Genomic DNA, 25503 nt, shown 5'->3' on the forward strand with positions numbered 1-25503 from the left:
GCAGGAACTCTGCAAGGCCAGAAGGGAGTGTCATCACATATTTAAAGTGGTGGAAAAAAAAAAACCTACGAACAAGAATACTCTACCTGGTAAGACTATCATTCAAATTTGAAGGAGAGATGAAGAGTTTCACAAATAAGCAAAAGCTAGAAGAGTTCAGCACCACTAAATCTGCTTTACAAGAAATGTGAAAGAAACTTCTGTAAGTGGAAAAGAAAAGGCCACAACTAGAAATCTCTCTCTCTGTTTTAATGTTCTTACACAGTATTCATTTGCTCTGTAACAATTCACATTTTAAACAGTGCTTCCTGACAACATGCCAGCTGGCTCTTCTTGAATAGGGGCAATAAGGATAGCAATTCACATTCAAGGTGGTGATATTACCAGACCACACTAGAAGGGTAAGCAGAGATCCTCTGGGTGGGTGTGTGGTGGGGAGGATGTTGTCTAGGGTAGAGGGTTTGTAAGGGAAGAAAAGGGGAGAGGTTGGGAGAAGGAGCACCCCTGAATTTGCAGAAGTCATTACTCTATCTAAATAGTGGTTGTATTGGCTTTGCTGGTAACCCCATGTAGGGAGAAGAGGAAGAAAGGAGCACTTCCTATCTTAGGTGTTTGGTTGGGGGCTTGCCTGCGAGGAGAAGGAAGTTTAGGGACACATTTGACAAGAGACCAGCACCCACACCAATCAGGTGAAGCTTACTCAGTCTTCAGCCACCATTTACATCCTCTGTACTGGCTGCAAGAGGGAGAGGAAACCTCAAGCTTTTTGTACTGTGTTTAACAAGGAGAAATTCAAACTTATTATAGTCAAAACAATCTAAGGCAGTTTGCAAACATACCACAAAGAATTTAGGGACATTGTTTTTCTAGCTTCTTCTTATGTATTTCTGGGAGTCACCCCAGCATAAATATAGTCTTCTGCCCCAATCAACTCCCCCAAACCAGATCCTCAGTAAACAACTTTGCATTTTACTCCTGCTCAAAGTGGCTGGCTTCCCAGAAAGCCTCAACATGGTAGAGAACCAGGCCTAGATGGCCCAGCCCAGGTTGCAGGACTACTGCCCAAGTTTAGGTATTCAGTCAACTAAAAATTAGTCCTTAGAATTCTCTATTAGACTAAAATCTCACTGGTAAAGGCAAGGAGGACACAGTTCAGTCCATAACATATTCCCTGTGAAAACAGAGTTAAATAAATGCTTATCCACCTCTACGCTAACTTAGCTCCCAGTATCTAGGCAGGAGACTAGAAAAGTCTTCTCTGCGATATTTGGGCAGCCTGAAGGTTCTGACATGGATTTTCATAGCACGACAAACCCCACCACATGCACAGCGGGGAAGCACAGCGGGTGCTTAACACACCCCAAATAACCAGACTTTAAGGAAAACCTGTTTTTAGTTTATGAGCTATATGAATGTGTAACCTGTTCCATTCAGCAAGTTAAAAAAAGAACAAACAACACTCCATCGAAGAGTTGCAAGCAAAAGCAACAAGCTCGGTTTGCTGCTAGTTATTACTGAGTAATCATTACACTACACACATTTCTGTTTTATGTGGTTATATTATAGGATCAGAAGACTGGCTTCTAGATTAAGATAACACATTAAGTACAAACTGAAAATGCTCCCTTCTATTCCAAAAACAGAGAAATGATAGAAAAAAATTTAGATTAACAAACATATAGCAACACTAAAAAAACATTAAATAGAAATCCCTACTGACCAGAAATATAGCAATTGCTGAGAAAGAAGCAGTTGAAAGCTGGAAGCACAATATCTGGGGGGTAGTGCATGGAGCCAGGAGTGTGTAGGGCCTGAGTCCAGGACTCTCACAAGAAGCCCCAGGGAAAATCTGCAGAGCCCTGGATGCTTGGGGCTCAAACTCAAGGCCAGAACCTTGTCAGCCAGGGTGGGTAAAGGTGAAAACATAGCATCTCCTGCCAAACCAGTCAGGATCTTGGGAGCACAGAGCATTTGATCAGACTGCCAGCATTATCCAGAGGAGTGTATATTCTCATGGAGGGAATTCCCACCTGAACAATACTGGACTACGTTTACTGGTGTATTAATTAGTTGTTTGACAATGCTTTCATTTATGTTCATTTTTTAGACGCCTATTATATTCATTCAAATGCCTAACATGTAAATTTTAAAAAAAACTGAAAAAAATCCTGCATTAATTTGACCTGAGCATATATGTTTTCCTTAGATGTGGACTGTTTCTTTCTTTGCTAGATTTGATTTCAGAACATAAATTGCATTCTAATCCTATTATTTTGTGATTAGTATTTATCATCCTCTAAAGAGGAGTTCAGATGTTTATATACAGGCCAGGGAAGTGGTAAGGCTATCATTTAGTGAGATTTATTTATGAAGCCCATAAAACCTGCAAAAAGATTTCCTTTGATCGTTTAAAAGTTTATAGCTCTATTGCAACTTATTAAATGTGCATGTGTTTTGTTGCCCAGCAAATACACATATGTCAGAATGATCAATGAAATTTAAACCAGCCCACCTCTCATGATGATTACTAAGGAAATTAAAAAACAACAAGAACAACAACTAAATATTCAGATTTATTTAGATAAGTAAGAAGACTGAGCTTACTAAAAATGTTTAAAGAGTATTTATCAGTTCTAGCTTTAGGGATTTTTGTGTGTCGTTGGAATACCATACAAAGCTGTAACGTATGGGACAAACTTCATTATGTTTTCTGTGATTTTTGTCCTTGAATGTTGTATAAATTAAATTACAGTCATTTGATCCTAATTATACGGGATATAAAAATAACAATTATGTCTTGAAATGGGCAAAGTCACATTTGTACATATGAAACTCAATAAACAGTATATGTATTGTTTATTTTATATATATATATATATATATACAGTATATATATATATTCTCAAAGTTTCAAGCCTTAATATGACAAATGCATTGTCATATTTTATTTGAAATAGTCAGTGCATTAAACTAAATCTTTAGTTTAATGATTAGTTTATTAAATGTTTATTTTGTTCTCTACAATTTGTGTTGTATCAGGAGAAATATTTCTACTATTTTTGTTGTTGACAGTATCTGCAAAAGTATATTATGAGCAATATTTTAAAAGCTTGTTGCTTTTTTTAAAATTTCAGTAGCTATCATCTATCCCCAAATTTCTTTACTTTTAAAATTGTATATATTAGTCCAAGAAATGGTTCTTAATTTAAGTTGAAAAATGAATGAGTTCACTTTGTTCGATTTAGTAGGAACTGATTCTTTTAGAAGGTATTGTGTGTCTGTTCATGTTTATTTTCTTTGCTGCAAATCCCATGCAGGTTCCCTTCTGCCTTGGTTGATAGTAAGTTCTGAGAAAATTTGGTAGAGTTTGAAGTAACAAAAATATTTAATTAAAAAAAAAATTTAATAGCTCCTAATTTGTTTCTCATCCACATATATAGTACTCTGTTGCAATTTTTAAAAATCATTCTTTCTCACATGTAATACAAGAAACCTAAAATCCTCTTTGGAAGTAGATATTGTATAAATCACAAAATAAATGTTAAAATTATGTGGTAACTACAGAAGAGAGCAGCAGAAGTCAAATTGATTTTTGCTACTTGTGGGCTGTCTAAATGTGTCATGAACAAACAGACAAGTTGTATATTTTGGACTATGACTGAATCTTCCAGGTTCTTAAAACCACAACCTGTATTTTGCCGTAAAATTTCTCAGAAAGAAGTAACAGGAGTATAATAAAAATTATTATGTGTACAAATTGATAGAGTGGATAGAGAAGCGGAAGAGACAGTAAGCAACCCTATAATTTCTATGTCCACAGACATAGAAAAGAATTTCCATTTCAGATGAGAAGAAAAACCATTACTAAAACATTTTATATGGAGCTAACAATTCTGCAAAACATGGAATAACTTTCCCTTATAGTTAATGTCATATTATCAAGATGCTAGAAATAGAATTGCTGAAGAATATTATTAGTATTATTATTAAGCCTACTTCTCCCTGGGTACATAAACATCACAAAGGGCTAGATACATACATTTCAGCATAAAAAAATGTTGTAATGTGAACATAAATTTGCTTTATGAAACTTGTGGTTGACCCTCAGAGAAGCAATAATCCCTGGGAGCTCTCTCCGAAGTCATAAATCCTCAACCACACACTAGCCACCACTAAGGCCATAGGAATTTGCTATTTGAAAAACAGAGTGGAAAGTTCCCGGACTTAGCCGAACTACAAACCTTACAACAAAAATCCACAATTAACATTTGCATCTGCTTAATAAAATATACAGAACATGGTATGGCAGTTATGAGATCCATCATTGACCTTCTTATCAAAGACTAAGCAGCCTGGAACCCTGCCGACCTCACTTTGCAAAATATTTGAAATTAAATGAAGATTAGAAAGATGCAGAGGGATGTTAGTAATGAACATGGGCTTCCTATATTTGACGTACAGGGAGTGGATAATGTAGACAACACTTCCAACTGTTACCTTGAACAAAGATTTTAATTAATATTTTTTTCTAAGAGAGGGTAAGATTTTGTCTCCTACTTCCTATCTGTGAGACCTTAAGCGAGTTAGTTCCTTTCTGTGCACATCAGTTTCCTCATTGATAAATATGGAAATCAAAGTAGATACCTTATCAAGTTACTGTGAAGATAATACAAGTTACATTAGAAGTGTTGGCACATAATAAGGGCTCAATAAATGTTAGCATGCCAGGCATTGAGATAAGAAGGCAGTGCTTGTACCTAACTTTCACCTTCTGGTAAACAAAAAGTTATGTTCAATAAATAAGCAAGCAAGAAAGCACTCTTCAAATGAGAACCCTGGCTCACACCCATCTCAGATGAAGTAATTCAAATTTTTACATTTACTGCAGTGAGTTTTATATGATCTTCTAAAATACTCTTTCAAATCCTGATAAGTTTTCATGAAGTTTTTAAAAAAACCTTGGCCTCCAATAAAGTTGCCCCCAATACTTGTAGTTCTTTCTTTTATTTTTATTTTTTATTGAATTTTAGTCAGATGAATGGATAAAGAAGATGTGGTGGATACATATATAATGGAATATTACTCAGCCATAAAGAAGAATGAAATAATGCCATTTGCAGGGGCGTGGATGGACCTAGAGCATATTATGCTTAGTGAAAGAAGTCATACAGAGAAAGACAAATACTGTATGATATCACCTATGTGGAATCTAAAAAATAATACAAAAGAAGGTATATGCAAAACAGAAATAGAGTTACGGATGTAGAAAACAAACAAGTGGTTGCCAAAGGGGAGAGGGAAGAGGGAAGAGGGAGGAGCCAATTAGGGGAGTTACAAACTACTATGTATAAAATAGATAAGCAACAAGGATATATTGTATAGCACAGGGAATTACAGCTCATACTTGTAGTTATTGATGTTTCAACATTATTTCACAAAAAGTTCTTGGGAGAAAGTAAAGGTACAAAGAAAAGCAACTTGAAATAATTTCAGCTTGCTTTTAAAAAAAGACTTTTGTCTTATGGAATGCTGATAATATTGAATAATATTGAAATATCTTAAAACAACAATTGTTGGTTTCAGAAATACATATTGGACCAAAAGAAATAGGTCAATTAGTTATATGTCCTTTGGAAAATTGGCTAAAAATCAGTCTGACTGGTGGCCCTTTCATGTTAACAAAGCTTGATTCTTTAGTGCCTTTAGGTCATATCTGGAATAAACATTTCTGTTAATGTTCTGCAGCATTAATATTTGCACCATCCTTAGATATACATAGGTACGCACGCACAGGTTAAGTACACCGAACCTCTCCTTGACAAAGTTCGTTAGCAGGTGAGGAGGGCATTTTGTGAAGAGCTTGATTGAATTTAAAGTGTGCCAAGGCGGGATAATTTTTGCTGGCAAATTATTCAAGTCAGTGAGGGATTATTTACAAAGAATTGATCCAATGTTAGCATGCCATTGAGAGTGAGGGGAAGAAAGGCCACGTGTATGTCTAGATTAATTCAGCCTAGCACTTGTCGTTCATCACATTCCATGCAAGAAAAATTTTAGGTGATCCAAAATGAACACTATTATTTGAAGGACTAACATTCCTGAGGAATGAATAATTATTTTAATCAGAAGGTAATCACTAAGCAAAAATGGAATGCCTGACCTTGTATAGAAAGTCTCACTCCCTTCCTGCCTCTTCTATTTCTTTGTTTTCATTTTGTGATAAAATTTATGAACTTTCTCCTCTTTTGTTTTCTTCCCACCACATTCTTTCAAATGCTTTTCTTTCTAATTCTGGTTTCTCAGTATGTTTGGGGTGTGGCTCCCCCATGGATACCAAAATAGGAGGATGCTCAAGTCCCTAATGTAAAGTGAGTCGTGCCATGAATAAAGTCCGTCCTCCATATCCGCAGGTTTCATATCCACAGATAAGGAGGGCCAAATGTATTATTTTTCCTTCCTTTTCTCCTTCCACGCTCCCTGCCAGAATATTTTTTATTAAAATGAATAGTGTTCAGAAAAGATGTGTGTAAAGAGCTAACAGGGATTTAAGGGTTCTATAAGATTAATATAATAGATAATGTTTTGTTTTAGAAATAACAGTAAAAATTCATACCATAATGCAAAGAAACAAATAAAATAAAGCTTGCAGCATTTCTTTCACCATATTTCAAAAAGACTTTTATACTGTAGGAGAAGACAAATGCCCCTGTATACAAATTAAGCTTTCTAGTATGTTTGAGACATTTTATTTAGTGCTAGGAATGCAGAATGAGGTTGTTGTTATTGTCCCTTGACTTGAGACACTATTCACATTACAATGATCAGAGATACATCTCTTAACAGCCACCATTTATTTACCAACCTTGCATTCAAATGGGGAAATCCATCCATCAAATGCAACAAAAAGTTTTTCTTGACTAAATGAAGACACAGGCCTTTCCTTAAATGGCTATGTTGAAATATAAATTCCTAAGTTATACACTTATTTCCAGTGGACTTCCCTCAAGTGAACTTAACCTAAAATCCATCTATTAATTAGATTAATTATTCTACTTACTGTCTATTCTTTTAGTAAAAATGGGACTCTATCAGAAGTATTTCATTGGATACAAAGTGCAAGACTTGTATGATGCATTTTCTCTAACACCTAGTACAGCCTTACAAACATTAAAGCTCACAGCCCATTTTTCTCAGTGACAGTAAAGAGAAATTATTCCTATTAAACAGGTCTAATTGCCTTTAAGAGACATAATAAGAACTAAAAATAGGGAAAGTATTATTATTTTTGTTATTGCGCTCTGAGTTCTTAAGTATTCAATGTATGCTTTGTCTCTGGGTCTGTTTCCAGTGGCAAAACCCTTGTTAACAGGAATTATATCAGATTATGATTGTGTAGTGGATATCTTAATTTTGTGTGTTTTCTTCATCAGACAATACATATCTATATTAATTATCTTATATCAGTGTGTATAAATAAACCCCAGAGCTATTTAGCTCTTTGTACTTTGCTTCTAGCTCTTTTGTCTTATGAACTACAGTATTGTATATCTCACTGTAATAACAGTGAATTATTTTTAGCAACATTGCCTTCTTTTATTAAAGGTGCATTTTAATTTGATGTTAGAAACAACCAGCTTTAAAAATGTGATGGGCTTTCATTTCTTTTTAGATTCCTTTTGGAGATACACTTACCACAAAAATGTCCTCTGTGGGAATTTGGCAACGTAGCTGATGATAGGATAAATCATTTTTAGTTTAGCAAATGCTTCACTATTATGTTATTATTATTTACTATGTCAAACAGGAAATATAATTTTTAGGTAGCTATGTGCATATGAGTCCAGCTATCTTTTAATAAAATGAGTCAAGTGGGAAAACTTCCATTTCTTTGTGATGACACATCAAATGTGCCCTTATCTCTAAAAACATTAAGGATGAAGGAGTGATAGTTTGTTTTTCCAGGTACTCTTAGAACTAATAGAAAAATCTAAATTATGATATATTTATTTTGCAGGAGCCAATGAGAAAGAAATAGCCCTAATGAATGGTTTGACTGTTAATTTACATCTTCTATTGGTAAGCTTCCTTTTCCACCAATGTTTAGTATACACTGTTTACAGAATCCGATATTTTTCAATCTTTAATCCATGAGCATTTGGAGGTTTACTTATTTAAAAATAAGTTGTGAGGTTGTTTTCATTTCTACCAGGAAATGCTGGACCATGATAGAATGGCTTCTTCGTAACCATGGGAGAGTTGACTCTTGCAAAGAGCTTTAGAATAATGAATAGCTCGTATCTCAGAACATAAGGAATAAGAGTCACAGTGGGTAAAAAGCAAAACTGCTGCACACACACAAAACAATAATGTATGAATGGTAGCAAACAGTGAGCTTTTCAGAAAGACAGTTTTCCAATATGCTGGGCTTTAGCAGGGTGGGACTATGGATTAGTATGTCTTTTTAGGCTAATTTGGGGGTAGTAGATTAAAAAAGAATTAGAAAATAAAACTAAATTGGAGAAAAAGGACCTACTACCTTAAATGAGTCACTGTGTTTAGGTGTTTCTTACATCCTAAGAACTTAATAATGTGTATGCCTTAGAATGTCAAATATATTATTGATTTGAAATATGGTACCTATAGTAATTGTTAGATGCTATGAAAAATCTGTATTTCATTTTTAAGTGAGATTTTGAAAACATGTCTACAAGACAAAGATGCATAATTAAGATATTGATATTTTATTTTGATAAAATATAGACATGATTATTAAATATGCCTGAAGGAAAGTACTTGTGGAGTATGTTAACTATGATGGTAAACAGCATAGTTTTCAGTTCAGACACCTCTGGCTTGGCTCCCAGCTAGGCTACTTAATACCTGTTTGACTTTGGACAAGGGTTTTGGCATTTCTAAATCTTAATTTTTTCCTCTGTAAAAATGAGGATGATAATACCTACCTCGTACATATGAAGCAAGATAATATGTGAAAATTGCTTTAGCACCCTGGCTAGTGGTCAACATCCAATTAACAGTAGTAATCATCCTCACTATTATTATTGTCAGTCAGTATTGTTTCTCCAGGAACTGTGTGGAGAAATGAAAAGGCCCCACTGAACACATAAGGTACTTCTCTCTGGTGTCTCTAGAAATGCCAAATGTTTCATTAGGGCAAAGGTACTTCTAGTTGGACCTAAAATTAGATTTCATAAAACCATAAAACTGTAGAAATCTTATGTACTAGAAACCAAATCTGCAGTGCTAGATAAATCAATATAAATAAAATATACACAGAACATGATATTTGTCTCATAATAGAGAAATTGCCATTAAATGCATTGGGAAGTTAATTTTTCAATTAACATTTAAGTAAAGTTTGAGAATGTGTTTTTATCTGATTCACATTTTCTCCCAAATTTGCTTTCCTATTGATAAATATAATGAGCAAGTATCTTCTTCAGTTTTAGAATTTACTGGAAACAAGGCTAATCAGAGAAGGTACCTTTGACAGACATCTAGCTATGTAATTAATCAATGCCTTTAAAATGCTGGAGATTATAAAATGAAAGTGTGGCATATATAAAATGAACAAATGTCTAAGTTGTGCATTAATACATTTCTCAATAAATCCATTTCATGCAGTTATCGTTTTTCAAGCCTACACCCAAACGGTATAAGATTCTCCTAGAAGCTAAAGCCTTCCCTTCAGATCATGTAAGGATCCTTCAAATTATATTTATATTCTTTCTACTCTTCCTAAAGGAGCATATCATTTGCCTGACTTGAATGTTTATTCACTAGCCTTTTCCAAGTAACCTTATAATAAAAAAGATCTGTCAAATGCTTTTGATTTATGCATTTTTTATAGATTGTAGCTTTATTTCTTTTGTTCAAGTAAAACGTGTTAAAGGAGGAAAGAATTGAATGGGAACATTGATTTATTAGTCTTTTTAAAGACATTGAACAAACCGCTGGTCTAAATCAAGTACAGTTATAAATGTTTTATTAATTCTTGTTGCTGTTTTAGTTTATGAAATTAAATCGATACATATACCAGTACTTAACCTTTTAGGTACATAAAGTAGGAATATAAACATTTATTTGTCCATTTGTTTTCATAGCACACTAGCATAATTATTGATGCTTTATAATTTAAAAAAATGTATTAAGGACTAGAAGAATTTCTTGTGGTTCAAGAAAAAAAAATCATGCTACTTTTTCAGGAATCACAGTTGGTAAGAAATATGATTGTTCCAGACACGGACAGACACAGATTAAAGTATATTGCAGTTTTAGTGCTGTATTTCAGTTTTAGTGTTTGAGAAACTTGATTTCTGTCTTTTCTAAGTATTCTAGCCCACACCTTGTAATTTTAAGGCACTTAATTAATGCAAATTAATAACCATGATCTTACTAAAAAGGATCAAACTCCTATTTTGAAAAACTTCAGGGTTCCTAAAATTTCTTGTTCCCATTTATATCTTGGGCTCTCAATGAAGGGAACTTCTTGATGTCCTTTTCTTTTACTAGCTTACTCTTTCTAGGGCAAGCCACTTCTGTACTCTCTGTTGGAGCCTAGCAAATCTTCACTGCTCACTTTGGTTACTTTGTAAACTCTGTTTTGACTTGCATTAGATGATTTAATATCTTATTCTAAAAATCTCTTGTACTCCTAAAGTCTAGATGACCCCTACATTTCCATCCATTTCTAATATTTTGTGTTTCAAAGAATGTTCAGACTGTTGCACATAAATTATGTTAAGCAATTCTTCTCTGATATATTCTGTTTAGTCACTTTTAACCTTGACCTTGAATTTAATATAATAATATGCTTTTATTGGTATTTTATTATTTTTTTCTGAGTTATTTCAATATACTTCTGTACACTGGACTTGATTTAATAAATCACCTTTCTTTTCCAGTATGCTATTGAGTCACAGCTTCAACTTCATGGACTTAACATTGAGAAAAGTATGCGGCTTATAAAACCAAGAGAGGTATATGAGAAAGATAAATAAATATTAATCATTCTTCTATTTAGTACTGATTTTTTTTTCTTCATTTTCTTCAAAAGTTTATTATCTTCATTACTTTAATGGAAGTTTCAAGAAAGTATAAAAGGCCTATACTCTGTTACTGTTAGGTCATTTTGCTTAAAATAGAGAATTAACTCAGAAGTGTATTTATTTTAATTTTTCAAGGGCTATTAAAAGCAAACTATTTTCCTATTAATACCACTGGAGTCTGCCATACTCTTCAATGGGATGGGAGGAGATGACAAATTGCATACATCATTTTCAATTTTAAATGCTATTGCCTGTGGGTGCCATTGAAATCATGTTAAAAATTAGTGATACCTGTTGAAATTGAATGATGCCTATCTTTTATGCCCCTCTTAAACTAAGGATCAAATATTTTCCTCTGAGCTTGGCCTGGGGAATAGAAAGGGATGTGGTGTAGCATAAAAAAACTAGGCTTAGAACCTCGCTATTACTCCCCAGGGAAATTCCAGACCCACCAACATACTGGGTATGTGACTTTCTGACAGTTACTTTATCTCTGAGATTCCTTTAGATTTAAACAGACAACAAAGGAAATACCTAGTCAGGCTTGACCATATGTTCAAGGTCTAAAATACTGTGCACTTTACATTAATAAAGATATAAGGCTAAGTTGTACAGGTTTTGACTTATAAACCCTGCATCTTGTGTAATTTTGGCACCAAGAGATCCACACAGAATAAATTTTAGGTTTCACATATGTACGATGCTCCCAGGCTGTTAAACCAGTGTTTGAACATTTATTTCTTTCAACCCAGAACTAATTTGAGAAATTAAAGGTCTACTCTATTCACTTCTATTTGCCAACATGCAATAAATTAATGGAATAGAAAGTTCTCACAGCTTTGGAACAACATCTGTTTCATATGTTATATATAAGTTGCTTATTTCCAGCAAAAATGAGCATAGCCACTAATATATCACAAGTTTTTACTTTAAAAGTGACAAGTGGGGACTTCCCTGGTGGTCCAGTGGTTTAGAATCTGCTTTCCAATGCAAGGGACATGGGTTCGCTCCCTGGTCAGAGAACTAGGAGCCCACATGATGCAGGGCAACTAAACCTGCCCGCCCACTAACTAGAGAGAAGCCCGCGCTCCATAACGATAGATCCTTCATGCCACAACGAGGATCCCGCGTGCCGCAACCAGGACCCGATGCAGCCAAATAAATAAATAAATAAATAAATAAATAAATAAATAAATAAAATGAAATAGGGAACAAACTTACAGTTACCAATGGGGAAAGGCGGGGGGACAGGGCGGAGGGGAGGGATAAATTAGGAGTTTGGGGTTAACACACACACTACTGTATATAAGGTAGATAACCAACAAGACCTACTGTATAGCACAGGGAAATATACTCAATATTTAAAAAAATAAAAAAAGAATAAAAGAATAAAAGTGACAAGTGTTGTAGAGCTGTATGAGTTAATCATAATTTGGGGACCACTCTTTAGCATTACTGGATTAGGGCACATCAACATGAGAGAGAACCATATCGATCATTGAAAAATATATTTCTTATTTGCTTAATACTGATTCTTTAAAGAAATAAAGTATTAGTAGATATAACACTTTCCTCACTTTATTTTGAAATTATGGTGGACAAACTGTATTAGCTTCCTCTAAGGGAAAAAAAGAGTTTGGGGTTATGATTTATTAATTTTACTCTGAAGTTTTTCTTAGAATCACTAAAATCCTTCTCTTTATGTATAAAGTATGCATCACTTAATAATTCAAAGATTTCATTGTCAATCCTATTTTTATAGATTATCATTTTGTAAACAAGTCTTAGACTATTAGCAGAAATTAGAGTATTATTATGTTTGTGATACATATTATATATGCCTAATATGGGATACAGTAACTGGCAAACAGTGTTACCAAAAATTAAAAATAATTGAAGGAAAATTCATTAATGCCTTAATGAGTTGTCCCCACATATTAATGTAGTTAATGATGCTTTGACTTCATAATCATGTCAGATTTAGCACTGTAGAAAATTCATGAAGACTTCATAAATAGATGAGAATTATCAGGATACAAATAGACTATATGTATCTAGGTGAGTTATTTTCACTCAAGTTGTTTATTAGACCAAATCTAAATTCATTCACAATTTTCAGAAAGTCACTGTCACTAGTCTTAGGTGGGGAGTTGTGGGGGAAAAGTAACTTTGATAATATTGAGTTTTATTGATATTTTCTTCATGTTTGGATCTTGATCTTTAGATTGGTGTGGAGGAGATTTTACTCTTAAACTAATAGAAAATATTGGTTAAGTTACACTCAGATGAATGATGTATGCGTGCCTTTTTTTTCTGGAAAAAAATGATATTAGATTGATAAGTAAAATACTAATTTCCAAGAAATTTGCCTTGACATTTAATATTTTATGGACATCCTGTACTTTCTGGTATTTTATTTGATGGGAATAAGAAGGAAACAATCTATAAGTATGTAAATAGTAAAGATTAAGTGAAAAACTGAAGAATAAAATCAAGCAGTAGGGTTTTGCAAAGATACTTTATAAACCTGTTTTTTACTATTTTATTATCATTTCTTAATGACAAAAAGATATTCAAATACATGCTCTTGCCTGATTTTTGAAGATTATTAATTTGAAAAAAAATTATCTTTGATTTTTCTTATGGTAGGAAAGATCTCAAGGTGAATTTTAGATTGGGAAATGTAAAGGGACAAATTTGTTATTGTGGATATAATGTAACTTGTGCCTAACGTGACTTTAGGGGGAAGAAACACTGAGATTAGAGGATATCCTTGAAGTAATTGAGAATGAAGGTGACTCTATTGCAGTGATCCTGTTCAGCGGTCTGCATTTTTATACTGGCCAGCTCTTTAATATGCCTGCCATCACAAAAGCTGGACAAGCAAAGGTATGTACGTCATTTCCTCCTTTGCCCCTTGTCCAGAACATCACTCTATAGGAGTATTCAACTGGACTTCTAGTAAAATACCTTTGTTTGTGTCTGTGTAAAATTATTTAAAGAGTTTAAAAAAAGAGTAAGATATATATCACATATATGATATACGACATATATATGATATATGACATATAAATAATATATTAAATATATCTTAAAAATATATATATATTTTGCTTTAGGCATCTCTATTTAACCCTCTTTTTGTCACTTCTGTGGTCTTACCTCCTCATTAGCATCTGCTCTCCCAATGTCTACCTCTAATCAGCAGTATAGGTGAGCTTCCTGTAAGTGATGTCATTGGTACAGAGCTGCTCAGTCAGCAGGAAGCAGACAATACTTAGGATAGTAACTATATACTAGGACTGTTAGAAGTTCAACTCTGGTGCTTTGTCATACTATAACTCATTCTATATATAATTCATGCTCATTAACACTATGTACCTGAAAAAGGGGAGATGGAGAATAAAAGTTTATCAGTAGATGGAGTTTTACCCAGTTTACTTTAGGAAGCCATTATACTGCCTATAACGAGCAATTTTCCCTCAATACTACTGAATAACACTTACATAGTTTACTATTGTGAAAGAGTAGCTCTTTATATATAAGTGCTTGTAAGAAAGTGTTTTTAGTATTTGTTTGCCTAAAAAAATATCAGAGGAACAACATTAAACAGTTACAATTTGTATTTAAAATCTTTAAATAACAGTTCTATTTGATTCAGCAATCAAATCATGTATTTAAAAAGGTAACAACTGAATTATACTCTGAACATTAATAAGTTATGGGATTAATATATGTGTGATATCTAGTTAATATACTCAGTTATTGAAGCTAATGAATGGAACTAATGAAAAAAATTTAGCACCGTTATCAGCAGTCTCTAGGAATTTCCAACCAAGACTTCCAACTGCTTTGATGGATAACTGTGAAAGTGCATTATGAAAGATATAAAGATAATGTCTTCTTAATTTAGATATTATATGTTAAGCACCAAAATAAAGGGAGGCCAATAAAATATCATATTTTAAAATGTTATGCAAGTAATCAGAAGTCCCTGATTGCCTTAGTATACATGCATGTCTCACTAAACTTCATAGAAATGAGGCAGGATGGTAAAGAAGAAAGATCATGGGTTTTGGAATCACTCAGTCTGAAATTCATATATTGGCTAGGTCATTTAATTCTTACATGATCTCAAGCAAGCTAGTTACTTGACTTTTCTGAATTTCTGTTTTCAAAACTGTTAATTTGGGATAACACGACCCACTTCATAAATGCAGTGTTGATTATGAAGAGTATAAAATATCTCTTGGATTGTACACATTCTACTGTTAAATGGTGGTTGCCTCCTGCCTTCCACTGTCCTCAACAAATATGAAATTATAGAAAGTGGCTTAAATATGCATTTTCTTTCATTTCCCATTAAAAAGCAAAATAAACTTGTTTAGTAGATGTTATATGTAATTCTTAACTACTTTGCTTACTAAAACCATTCTCTCAGTATTTTGCACGCTTTCTTTCATGTAAAAAATATGGTAAGTGCCTACCAGGTAAAACTCTCATTGAGTTTTCAGTCAAACAAAGGAAGGTAGGAATGAGCAGTTCCATATAAATGTAACTGCACAGGAGTGATGGATACTACGTGAGTGAAATGGCGATCTAGCAGACTTCAATTTATCCATTATCAAAATTATTTTAACAGACATTTATACTCTTGCTAGACAATCCCCTCCATTCTCAATGGAGATTTAGAAAAATTCTTTATAATGTAGACTTACATAGCTCTCTTGGGTGGTCTATGAAGATAAAGCTGAAGAGAGACACAAAGAGAAAATTAAAGGTGTCAATCAAGAAAGAGTTGGGAAATTCAAGGGGAAAAAAAGCCATAAAAGAGCCTCTGTTAGGAACGGCTAAGTGACATAAAAAAGACAAAAGTTTCCAGAAGTATGGTTGGAACCAAAAATGATGGATTAATAAAAGTCAACAAGAGTAGATTCTGAAGTAGAAACTTCATATGAAAGGGAAGTGGGGATAGGAATTTTGAAAAATATATTATTAAAGAAATACATGTATACCAAAAAAAGCAGAAATCATAAGTGGTTTGAAGAATTATTTTGAACTCTTATAGCCATCACCCACATCAAGAAGCTTCTAGAACATTTATAACACTCAGAATCCTCCTTCTCCCAAATACTGCCTATTACCTCCTCTCCTGACTTCTAACCATATATAAATATATATATATATAACAAATATATATATATATAAAATATATATAAGCTTTGCCCATCTTTGAACTGTATATGAATGGATTAACATATATTCTTTTGTGTCTTGCTTATTTGTTATTATATTTCTGTGGTTCATCCATATTGTATGTAGCAGTTTTGCCTGTTTTTCTTTCCACTTCACTATATTATTATAGTGTATGAAATAGATCACAATTTATTTTTTTCCATTCTAATCAGAATAGATATTTGAGTTTCATTTCCATTTGAGGGCCATTACAATAAATTCTACTGTGAACATTCTTACAAATTTCTTTGGGTATGCCTTCATACCCATTTCTGTTAAATACATACCTAGAATTAGAATCCTTGGAACATAAAGTATGTATATGTTAAATCCTAATCAACAATGCCAACTTTCCAAAGGTTTGTATCAATTTGTCATATACTCCCACTAGTATGTATGAGTTTCTGTTGCTCTTCATTCTCACCAATAGCAAATCTGATTAGTTTGTAATAATAATTCATTATAGTTTTAATATGCACTTCTCTGACTATTGATGAGGTTGAGGATCTTTCAAACGTGTACTAGCTGTCTCAGAATCTTCTTTTATGAAATGCTTATTCAAGTGTCTTGCCCAATTTTGTATTTGGTTATCTGACTTTTTGATGTAAGTGGTATAGAAATTGACTCTGATGGAAAGAGAAAATATAAGATTTCTAGTGATCATCTAAAGGGAAAAATTAATTAATTAATAAAAGAACAGTTGGTAGGATGGCTCTGACTCACATAATGAATTTAGAGAATGCTGAGACTTTTTTAACTGAGGAGAAGCCCTGGGATGGTGACAAGTGTGAGAGGCCAGGGAAAATTAAGCATAAGATCAGGCTAGAGAGCCATATTATAAGGGAAGGCCAGCATGTGAAAAGAGACATCAGTTTGAAGACACACTTTCATATTTTGTCTTAGAAGCCATCTACTTAATTTTATATTATTGGCCAACCTACCATCTTGGAGCTCTGCCTTAGTTCTATATTTATATATTTTTCATATACTATTACTTATTTCTACTAATAATTTATTTTTGTCTACACTCACTGAATGCTCCCCATTGTCCTTTGAATTACTATCCGTAAAGATTTTTAACCACTGCCACGACTCAGCTCTCACTGTCAAGTAAAAGCTACAGGCTACTCACACACTTGAAAATTATTATTTATGAGAATCTGCCTATTACACATGGAAGTCCTATATGCACCTTGAGATCAGTATGTTCCAGACTTGTCTCCCTCCAGAATATCCCTACTGTTTGTTTCATGCCACCATCCTTATAGACCTTTAGACTCAACTCTGACATTTTCCTGTTCTTTACCTTTTCAACCAATCACTTCTTAATTCTACCCTCAGGGTTAGTCTTTCCTTTAATATTCCTGAATCACTTATGAAGGTTTTCAGCTGCAAGAAACAAAATCCCAGAGAAAAATTAGCCAAAGATTAGGGATTTATTTTTCTCACCACAGAAGACTTGAGGCAGGAGGCTGCTAGGATGCACTCAGCAACTGAGTAGTGTTTGTGTGACATCTCCAGGGCTTTCTTATATCTTCTTCAGTCTTTTCATGTCATGGTCACACGGAGAGTTGTCCCAAATCCAGATATCACAATTCTATTTACAGCAGAGAGAAAGACGAAGGGAGAAGTAGCAGTACAGCTTTATCTGTGTCCCTTTCATCCAAAGTGCAAAGTCTTTCCCAGAAAAACTTAGCAGTTTTCTATTTATGATTCATTGCCTTCTGAAGTAGTGGTTTCAAAGAAGCATATGAGTAAAGGAGTTTTTATTCTCCTATGGCCCTATATTAGAGAGAGGCTGAGAAGAGGGGCTGGGGTTAATTTACCGCCAGTACTTCTCGCATTTCCCAATTACACTCCCGTGGAGCATCATTGTTTCTAATCTGTTTCCCTCTTTCCTCTTCTAGCCCTCTTTAATTTTTTTCCTTTTTTTCTCCCTTCGTTCCTTCCTCCCTCCCTCCCTCCCTTCTTTTTGTCTTTCTTCTATTTTCTTTTTTGCCTCATTTCACAAAACATTTGAAAAAAATTCATGGAAAATTGATTAAGCTCCATAATGAAATATAAAGAGAGCAAAATAAAGAGAAAATCTATATCATCTGGTGAAATGAATAGGCTCCCCACAAATTATAATTTCTCAAGTTGAATTATGATAAGAAATAGGTAATTAGAAATTACTGTCAATGGAAACTCTTGGTGTATAAGGTAGACTAAGTCTTGGTAACAATTAAATAGAGCCATAAATGCCTTCACTGTGATAGATGTTTTTGTGTTGCTCACACAGCAGTCAGGGATCAGCTTTCTCCAGTGCAATGATTCAGGTTACCAGTGGTTCAGGGTTGTATCCTATGGCTTTCATACCCTAGAGCTTCTGTCACTATTCAGCCAAAGAAATGGGATAAAGGGATTTAAAGGGGAATACTAACATCTTAAAAACATTAGCTTAACAATGAAAAAATTTATTTCCACTTATATTCCCTTGACTAACACATGGTCATTTTTGGAAAATTATGTATATTTGTGTGCTTAAGAGGAACAGTTATTAGCCTTGCCATACCTGGAATTCAGGCATTTTTGGTTGCTGATGGAGTAGGATACTTATTCTGAAATGCAATATAGCATTTGCAGTAATGAAATGTTTAGATAGTAGAGACAGAGCCACACCTGGCCTTGAACCCACATCTTTCCATTAGTTTCTAGAATATTTTAAATGGCTTAATTCATTTACCAATATGACTTCATTTCTCCACTTAACAAATGGGTAAGGTAATAGTGCCTACTTCATTGGTTTGTTCTACTGAGAAACAAGGAACTATTCCTAAAACACTTAGTACTTAGTGCATTGTAAGTAATCAGTAAACGTTATCAATATATAAAAAAATCACATTGGCATAGCCAACCTACAAAAAAATAATGAATCCTTAGAAAGTGAAATATTAAGAACTTTAAAGACTCTCATTAGATACTTCTACTCTAGATTATAAAAGAAAACAATAATCTAAGCAGCATGGTTAGGACTCAATAGACTGGACTGAAAACTTTAAAGTCTGGGTAATGGACTGATAAAAATTTTAATAATCTTATCCCTAAAAAAGCTCATTGCCAACTGCTTGCTTTCTACCTTCCCTCTCCAATGCCACATAAAATGGCCTATAGCACTCTGGAATTTATGGTGCCTGGCAGACAGTGGTGCCAAATAAATATTTTTGAGTGAATGAATGATTGATTCTCTTATTTATCACATCTTTTATACTATCTTACTCTACCTTATATGGATGCTGGCATGTTAGTTTTCTTTTAGCCTACTGAAAACTGAAATGCAAATGACAGCCAAAAAGACTGAATTTTGCAAACCTGTGCTTTGCTTTATTAGCTTCTACCTTGTTATGTGTCACTCTCTACTGGGCATGAGTACAAACATCTCTTAGACCTAACTATAAGTTGCCTAAATTATTAATAAGTAATACTCACAATTACAGCCCAAACAATTTAAAAACAAAATGAATTAATTCTGGATCTAGAACATTAGACGAAAGCAGAAATATGAATAAAGACATTATAAAAAAGAAAGACATATTTTAGCTTTAATATCATTTAATAAAAACTGAGGTATCTAAATAACACTCATATATAAATGGTCACCTCACTGATCCATCCATTTATCTTCAGGGAAAGTTTAAATTATTGTTAAAAATGTTTTCAGACTTTTGTAGGAGACAAATGATTGATCAAGCCTCAAAATTCAACATCATCTTGGCTGAGCTGCTTCTAGTACTAAAGATTGGGAGTCAAGTCTCATGGACTATTACAACAGAATAATATCAATAATACTTGCATGAGATATCAGGATTTGAGCAATCAATCAGTTAGGAAAAATCAGTACCCGATGCTTTTGTATATAACTATAATATAAACTGGCATGTTGTATGAAATTTTTATGCATAATAAATTAACCTTTTCCAAAAAGGTTTAATATTGAGATGTTCAATATTAAGTAATCTTTACTAGAAAGCATTCTAATACAGCCATTCTTTCATTAAAGTCACTGCCAGTTCACCAAATAAGATCTTATCATTAGCGCATAAAAAGAATCTTGTCTCTATATTCTCTATAGTAGAGCAATCTACTATATCAGTAAATATTTACTATCAGTAAATATTTGAGTAGTAAATTATAATAACGGAATTCTAAATAAGAATGCCTAATTTAGCCTGGAGTGTCAACCTGACCTTCTTAGGGAAGATGAGACAAGAGCCAATTCTAACATTATGAGTAGGAGTTAACTAGGTAAAATCCCCTCCAGGGTGCAGACAGTATGGTGGGGGCATTCTAGATAGTGTTAGAAAATGACAGAATTATAAGGAAGCAAATATTTCAGTATAATTTGATTGTAGAAAAGACTGTATAATTTGATAGTTAGAAAAGATATGACAAGAAATGAGTTTATAAAGCAGACAGAGGCTGAGTAAAGAAGGGCCCACTAAGCCATATTATACATCTTGAGCTTCTCTTTAGTGACACAGGTAGCCATTAAAAGCTTTTAGACAATGAAAGAACTAGGTTTTGTTTTAATTTTAAAAAGATATTCCCTGCCTACAGGAATGGGTAGGAATTAGATGAGTAGGCAAAAGTAAAGAATCAGTTGCAGTGTCTATGCAAGAATTTTAAAACTCTATATCATGATATAGTTCAAAAGATAGGGGTACCAGAGAGCAGATCCATTTCATACTACATGAAATATTTTTCTGATCTCCTAAGAGATTGTTCTTAATCTTATCATCCTATTGTTATTAAAGACAGATTTTGTATAACCATCAGAAATGAAGGATCTATACTGAGCTCTTGCTGTCCCACCCAGATTTAGTTCTAGCCACAGAATCCAAGGATTAAATATATATATATATATATATATATATATATATATATATATAGAGAGAGAGAGAGAGAAGAGAGAGAGAGAGAGAGAGAGAGAGAGAGGGAACAGAGACAGACAGAAACAGAGACAGAGAGACAGAGAGAGAGAAGAGAAAAATGACCTAAAGTTTAGATGGAATGTCCCATTAACTATACATCATTTACTCTGGGAATAGTGAAGGATTATTCTGTTTAGAAATATAAAGTAAACTATCCTGTTTATCCAAGCAGGAGCCTGGAGTCTCTAAGTCAAAATATGTTGGTAAGGATCAGTGCCCAAGAATCTAAAAATTTTGAGCTGTCTCTAAGAATTTTTCATCTGATGTTTTAATTTAAGCTTTTCATTAAATGGACCATGTGAGAAAGACTGATTAGTTCTCAACAGAAGAGAAATTTGCACTCAAGATGTTTTAGAATTACAGATTTGAGAAAAGCAGGACTCTCAGTTGTCAATCAGGATTGTTGCTTTGGCAACCACTCTCATCAAAGCCATGGTGGACAATTATTTCTCCAGATCTAGCCTCATCTAAACCCAGGGTCCCCCAAGTGAAATATTATATTTATGGGTTTTTTTAGATGATATGCATTTTATAAAATACTTAAGTTGTCTTAGACCCAGGCTAAAACCCATATTTTTCATGCCAATTGACCAACAAAAGGCTGATTTAAGTCTCTGTTAAGCTGAAAAATGAAAGTATTACAACATGAAATGTACACACCCATTTTAATTTAGTCCCTAATCACCATAAGAATGGAAAGGAAAAAGTGTGTCTCATGGCAATCAAGGTAGGTGGAATTTCAGAAGACCCCAGAAAAAAAATCCCCAATAAAATGAGAGAGATTTCTCTTAATGTCCTTCTTCATGATCCCCTTCTTTAAGAAATGTTTTATTAAATTAATTAATTTATTTTTGGCTGCATTGAGTCTTCGTTGCTGCATGCGGGCTTTCTCTAGTTGCGGCGAGTGGGGGCTACTCTTCATTGTGGTGCATGGGCTTCTTACTGTGGTGGCTTCTCTTGTTGTGGAGCACGGACTCTAGGCGCGCGGGCTTCAGTAGTTGTGGCTCGTGGGCTGTAGAGCACAGGCTCAGTAGCTGTGGCGCACGGGCTTAGTTGCTCCGCAGCATGTGGGATCTTCCCAGACCAGGGCTCAAACCCGTGTCCCCTGCATTGACAGGTGGATTCTTAACCACTGTGCCACCAGGGACTTCCCCCTTCTTTAATCAGTTAAATTATTTATGCAAACAAGATTAGGGATATCAAAGTTTAGTTGAGCTGAAGAGACAATGTTCATTTTCCTAGCAAATTAACTTAAGTAAGGTGGTAAACAAAGAAGATAACTATCACATTGTCTATAAAAAGTAGCTTTAAGGGAAGAAATTTAAGAGTGACATCTTCAGAAACTATCCCATAAGCTTCTTTGCAAGATTATCAAGTTCAGTATGTAAGTAAAACTTAATAATATAAGCAAATTTGGTTGAGAAATTGACCATTTAGATTGGCATAGTAATCACTAGTAAAATATCTTATGGAAGAGTGTACTTTCATTTCCCATCTAAATGGGTCTCTCTTTGATATACAGTATCATTCTCATGTGATGGATAAATTAAATAGTTGCTTTAACACCACTTTATAACAAGACAGGTAGATAAAAGTAGATATGTAAAGGTTAAAAGTCACCACCCATCCAAAATGTAACTGCCCATTGTTGGGAAGGTTGTGATTAGGCCCATGTATCCCCTATTTGATCCCTTGCTTCATGTCTTTCCAAAATTATGACCATCATTCTTCTACCATTTGTGGAATAGAGTCAAAACCACTTCAGGGCTTCCCTGGTGGCGCAGTGGTTGAGAGTCCGCCTGCCGATGCAGGGGACATGGGTTCGAGCCCCGGTCCGGGAAGAACCCACATGCCGCGGAGCAGCTGGGCCCGTGAGCCATGGCCGCTGAGCCTGCGCGTCCAGAGCCTGTGCTCCGCAACGGGAGAGGCCATACAGTGAGAGGCCCGCGTACCGCAAAAAAAAAAACAAACAACACTTCAGTCTTTTATGATTATGCATATACCTAAGTTATCAGTATTGTATTTTCCTCTGCTCTCCTTCACATACTAATAGTTAAACTAAACCAAATGTGTTGAATGTTTTCTGTCCAGATGTCATACTTTCAGTCTCCAGGCCTTTTTTCTTAGCTTTCCCTCCTCCTAGAATTCCCACATATGAAGATTCTGTTCCTCCAGCTCAGCTCAACCACTACCTGCTTCACAGGTTATGCTCTGTCCTAGAGATTTGCTTTGTTTAACCCTCTTTGTATATGCAAACATCATACATTAAAAAAAATTTTAATCACATGCCAATAATGACAGATCAAGAGATTTCATATAAAAACTCCTAGTTTCAAATTACAGGTTTGGCAACACTAGACCATCTTTCTTGTAGGATAACAAGTGGCAAGCCTGAATCATAGCTCTGCCCATTAGATGGGACTTTAGTTCTTCAACACAACTCCCATGTCTACCTACTGACCTCAGCACTGAAGCAGAATGACAGCTGGTATATAGATTTCTGCTTACATTGCAGCATTCTCACCAAAAACGGTAAAGTGGAGTATTTCTTATAGGCCCAACTCATATATTTCTTGACTAACTCCTGTAGAAACATGAGGGGGTGATCCTTGACCTTCATCATAAAATTGTTCTTGCTCCTCTGTGTCAGGCTAAATCTGTCTTCCTGTTGTATATCCATAGCATAACAGAAAATGTATTATTGGTCCTCTTTTGCAGTATCTTGTAATTATTTCTATGCCTATCTTAACTATGAATTTAGGAAGCTTTTGTCAATAGTGTGTTCAATGACTGATTGAGGGTGGACCCTACAAACTTCACAGGCTTATACTAGTGCTTTACACATACATAGTCATTTATCATTAAATGCATACCTGTTTGGCCAGTGAATGGATAAATGTGTGTTATCAGCAAGAATGGATTAGGCTGATTTTATGGATCACACATTGCATAAAAGACATAACTATGCTCCTATTTAATTAGAATCAGAAAATTCTGAAGAATTACTTATAATGATCAATTGCTCTAAAAATCAAAATACTTGTAAAATTTGAGTTCTTTTTCAAACTCCATTTCTACTCTTTGACACACTTAGGGCATGCAGACTGCTCCATTAAGTTATTAAATATTAAATGAACTAAATTAAGCTTGAAAAATTACCTTGAGCTATTTTTCCCATCTTGAGTATCTGAAATAAATCAAACAAACTATATTTTGTGTGAGATCCTTGCCAGCTGGAGAAAGACTCCAGAAGAGAACAGTGTTACTTGATTTGTTTTATTTTTCTTCTTTGGTTTTGTACTTACTTCTGACCATAAACAGAGGAGACAATTGCTGTTTTTTCCTGGTAAAAGAAATAGCTGAAATTTACTCTTGAAAGCACACTCTATTAGACAGTAAGACATTTCTACCTGTAAATTACACAACACTTTATGGTCTCAAGGTTTTTTTTTTTTTTTTTTTTTTTTTTTTTTTTTTTTTTCAAATCTCTTAATCCTTTACTCTTTCTCCCCATGTAGCTGTTAGCTCTTAGCTGTGTCTCAAACCTTCTTAACTGATACCTCCCTCCTTAAATTTCATTAGCAAAATGCTCCTAACACTCCCCACTTTCTACTTCTCATCTCTGGATTTGCCAGTCTCATCAATATTTACTTTTAAAAAGCCAGGCTAAAAGGATGAATCTAGTTTCTGCAATAGTGCTTTGTACAAATGTCAATAATACTAGGTGCTGATGATGACCTACTGTGCTTCAGGCACTTGGCACGTAGTATTTACAATATTCTCAGCTACCCTAATAGGGAGCTTTCCCCATGGCTCAGTTGAGGAAACTGAGTCCAAGAGAAGTTAAGCAGTTGCTCAAGCTGACTTAGCCAGCCAGTAAAGGTTAGACTTGGAGTCTGGTGCCGATACCATACCTCTCTTTCCACTATATTTTCTCCTTTTATATTTGTAAACTGATTGTGTAAGGGCAAAGAGGTCTCAACATTTGGAAAGTCAAAGAAAATATATATAGTCCTCTTTCTTGGTTATTTTTTTCCATGGGAGCCTGAAACCTTTGTCTTTATGGTTGATATAACTGTCTCTTCAGTTTAGAGAATATTGAAAACCACAATTTTTACTTTGCCCCTAGATGTCAAGTATAAGGAACAGAATTATTGCTGAATAAGATTCTATTCAATGCCAGCATTCAATAGTGGCCCAACTCGGAACCTCTAACCCACTCTTCCCAACCG

At 34.3% G+C, this 25503-nt stretch overlaps 1 protein-coding gene across 1 annotated transcript in view; it reads left to right on the forward strand.

Annotated features, from left to right (window-relative positions):
* The window catches only part of KYNU (kynureninase), a 99239-nt gene that overhangs the window by 31684 nt on the left and 42052 nt on the right, over window positions 1-25503 (forward strand). The window contains exons 4-7 of the mRNA XM_007467469.1: window positions 8015-8076; window positions 9643-9714; window positions 10923-10997; window positions 13809-13955. Coding sequence (XP_007467531.1) covers window positions 8015-8076; window positions 9643-9714; window positions 10923-10997; window positions 13809-13955 — 356 coding nt within the window. The remainder of the gene's footprint in view (window positions 1-8014; window positions 8077-9642; window positions 9715-10922; window positions 10998-13808; window positions 13956-25503) is intronic.

This window comes from Lipotes vexillifer, unplaced genomic scaffold (assembly GCF_000442215.2).
Source record: "Lipotes vexillifer unplaced genomic scaffold, Lipotes_vexillifer_v1.1 scaffold265, whole genome shotgun sequence".
Taxonomy (NCBI): domain Eukaryota; kingdom Metazoa; phylum Chordata; class Mammalia; order Artiodactyla; family Lipotidae; genus Lipotes; species Lipotes vexillifer.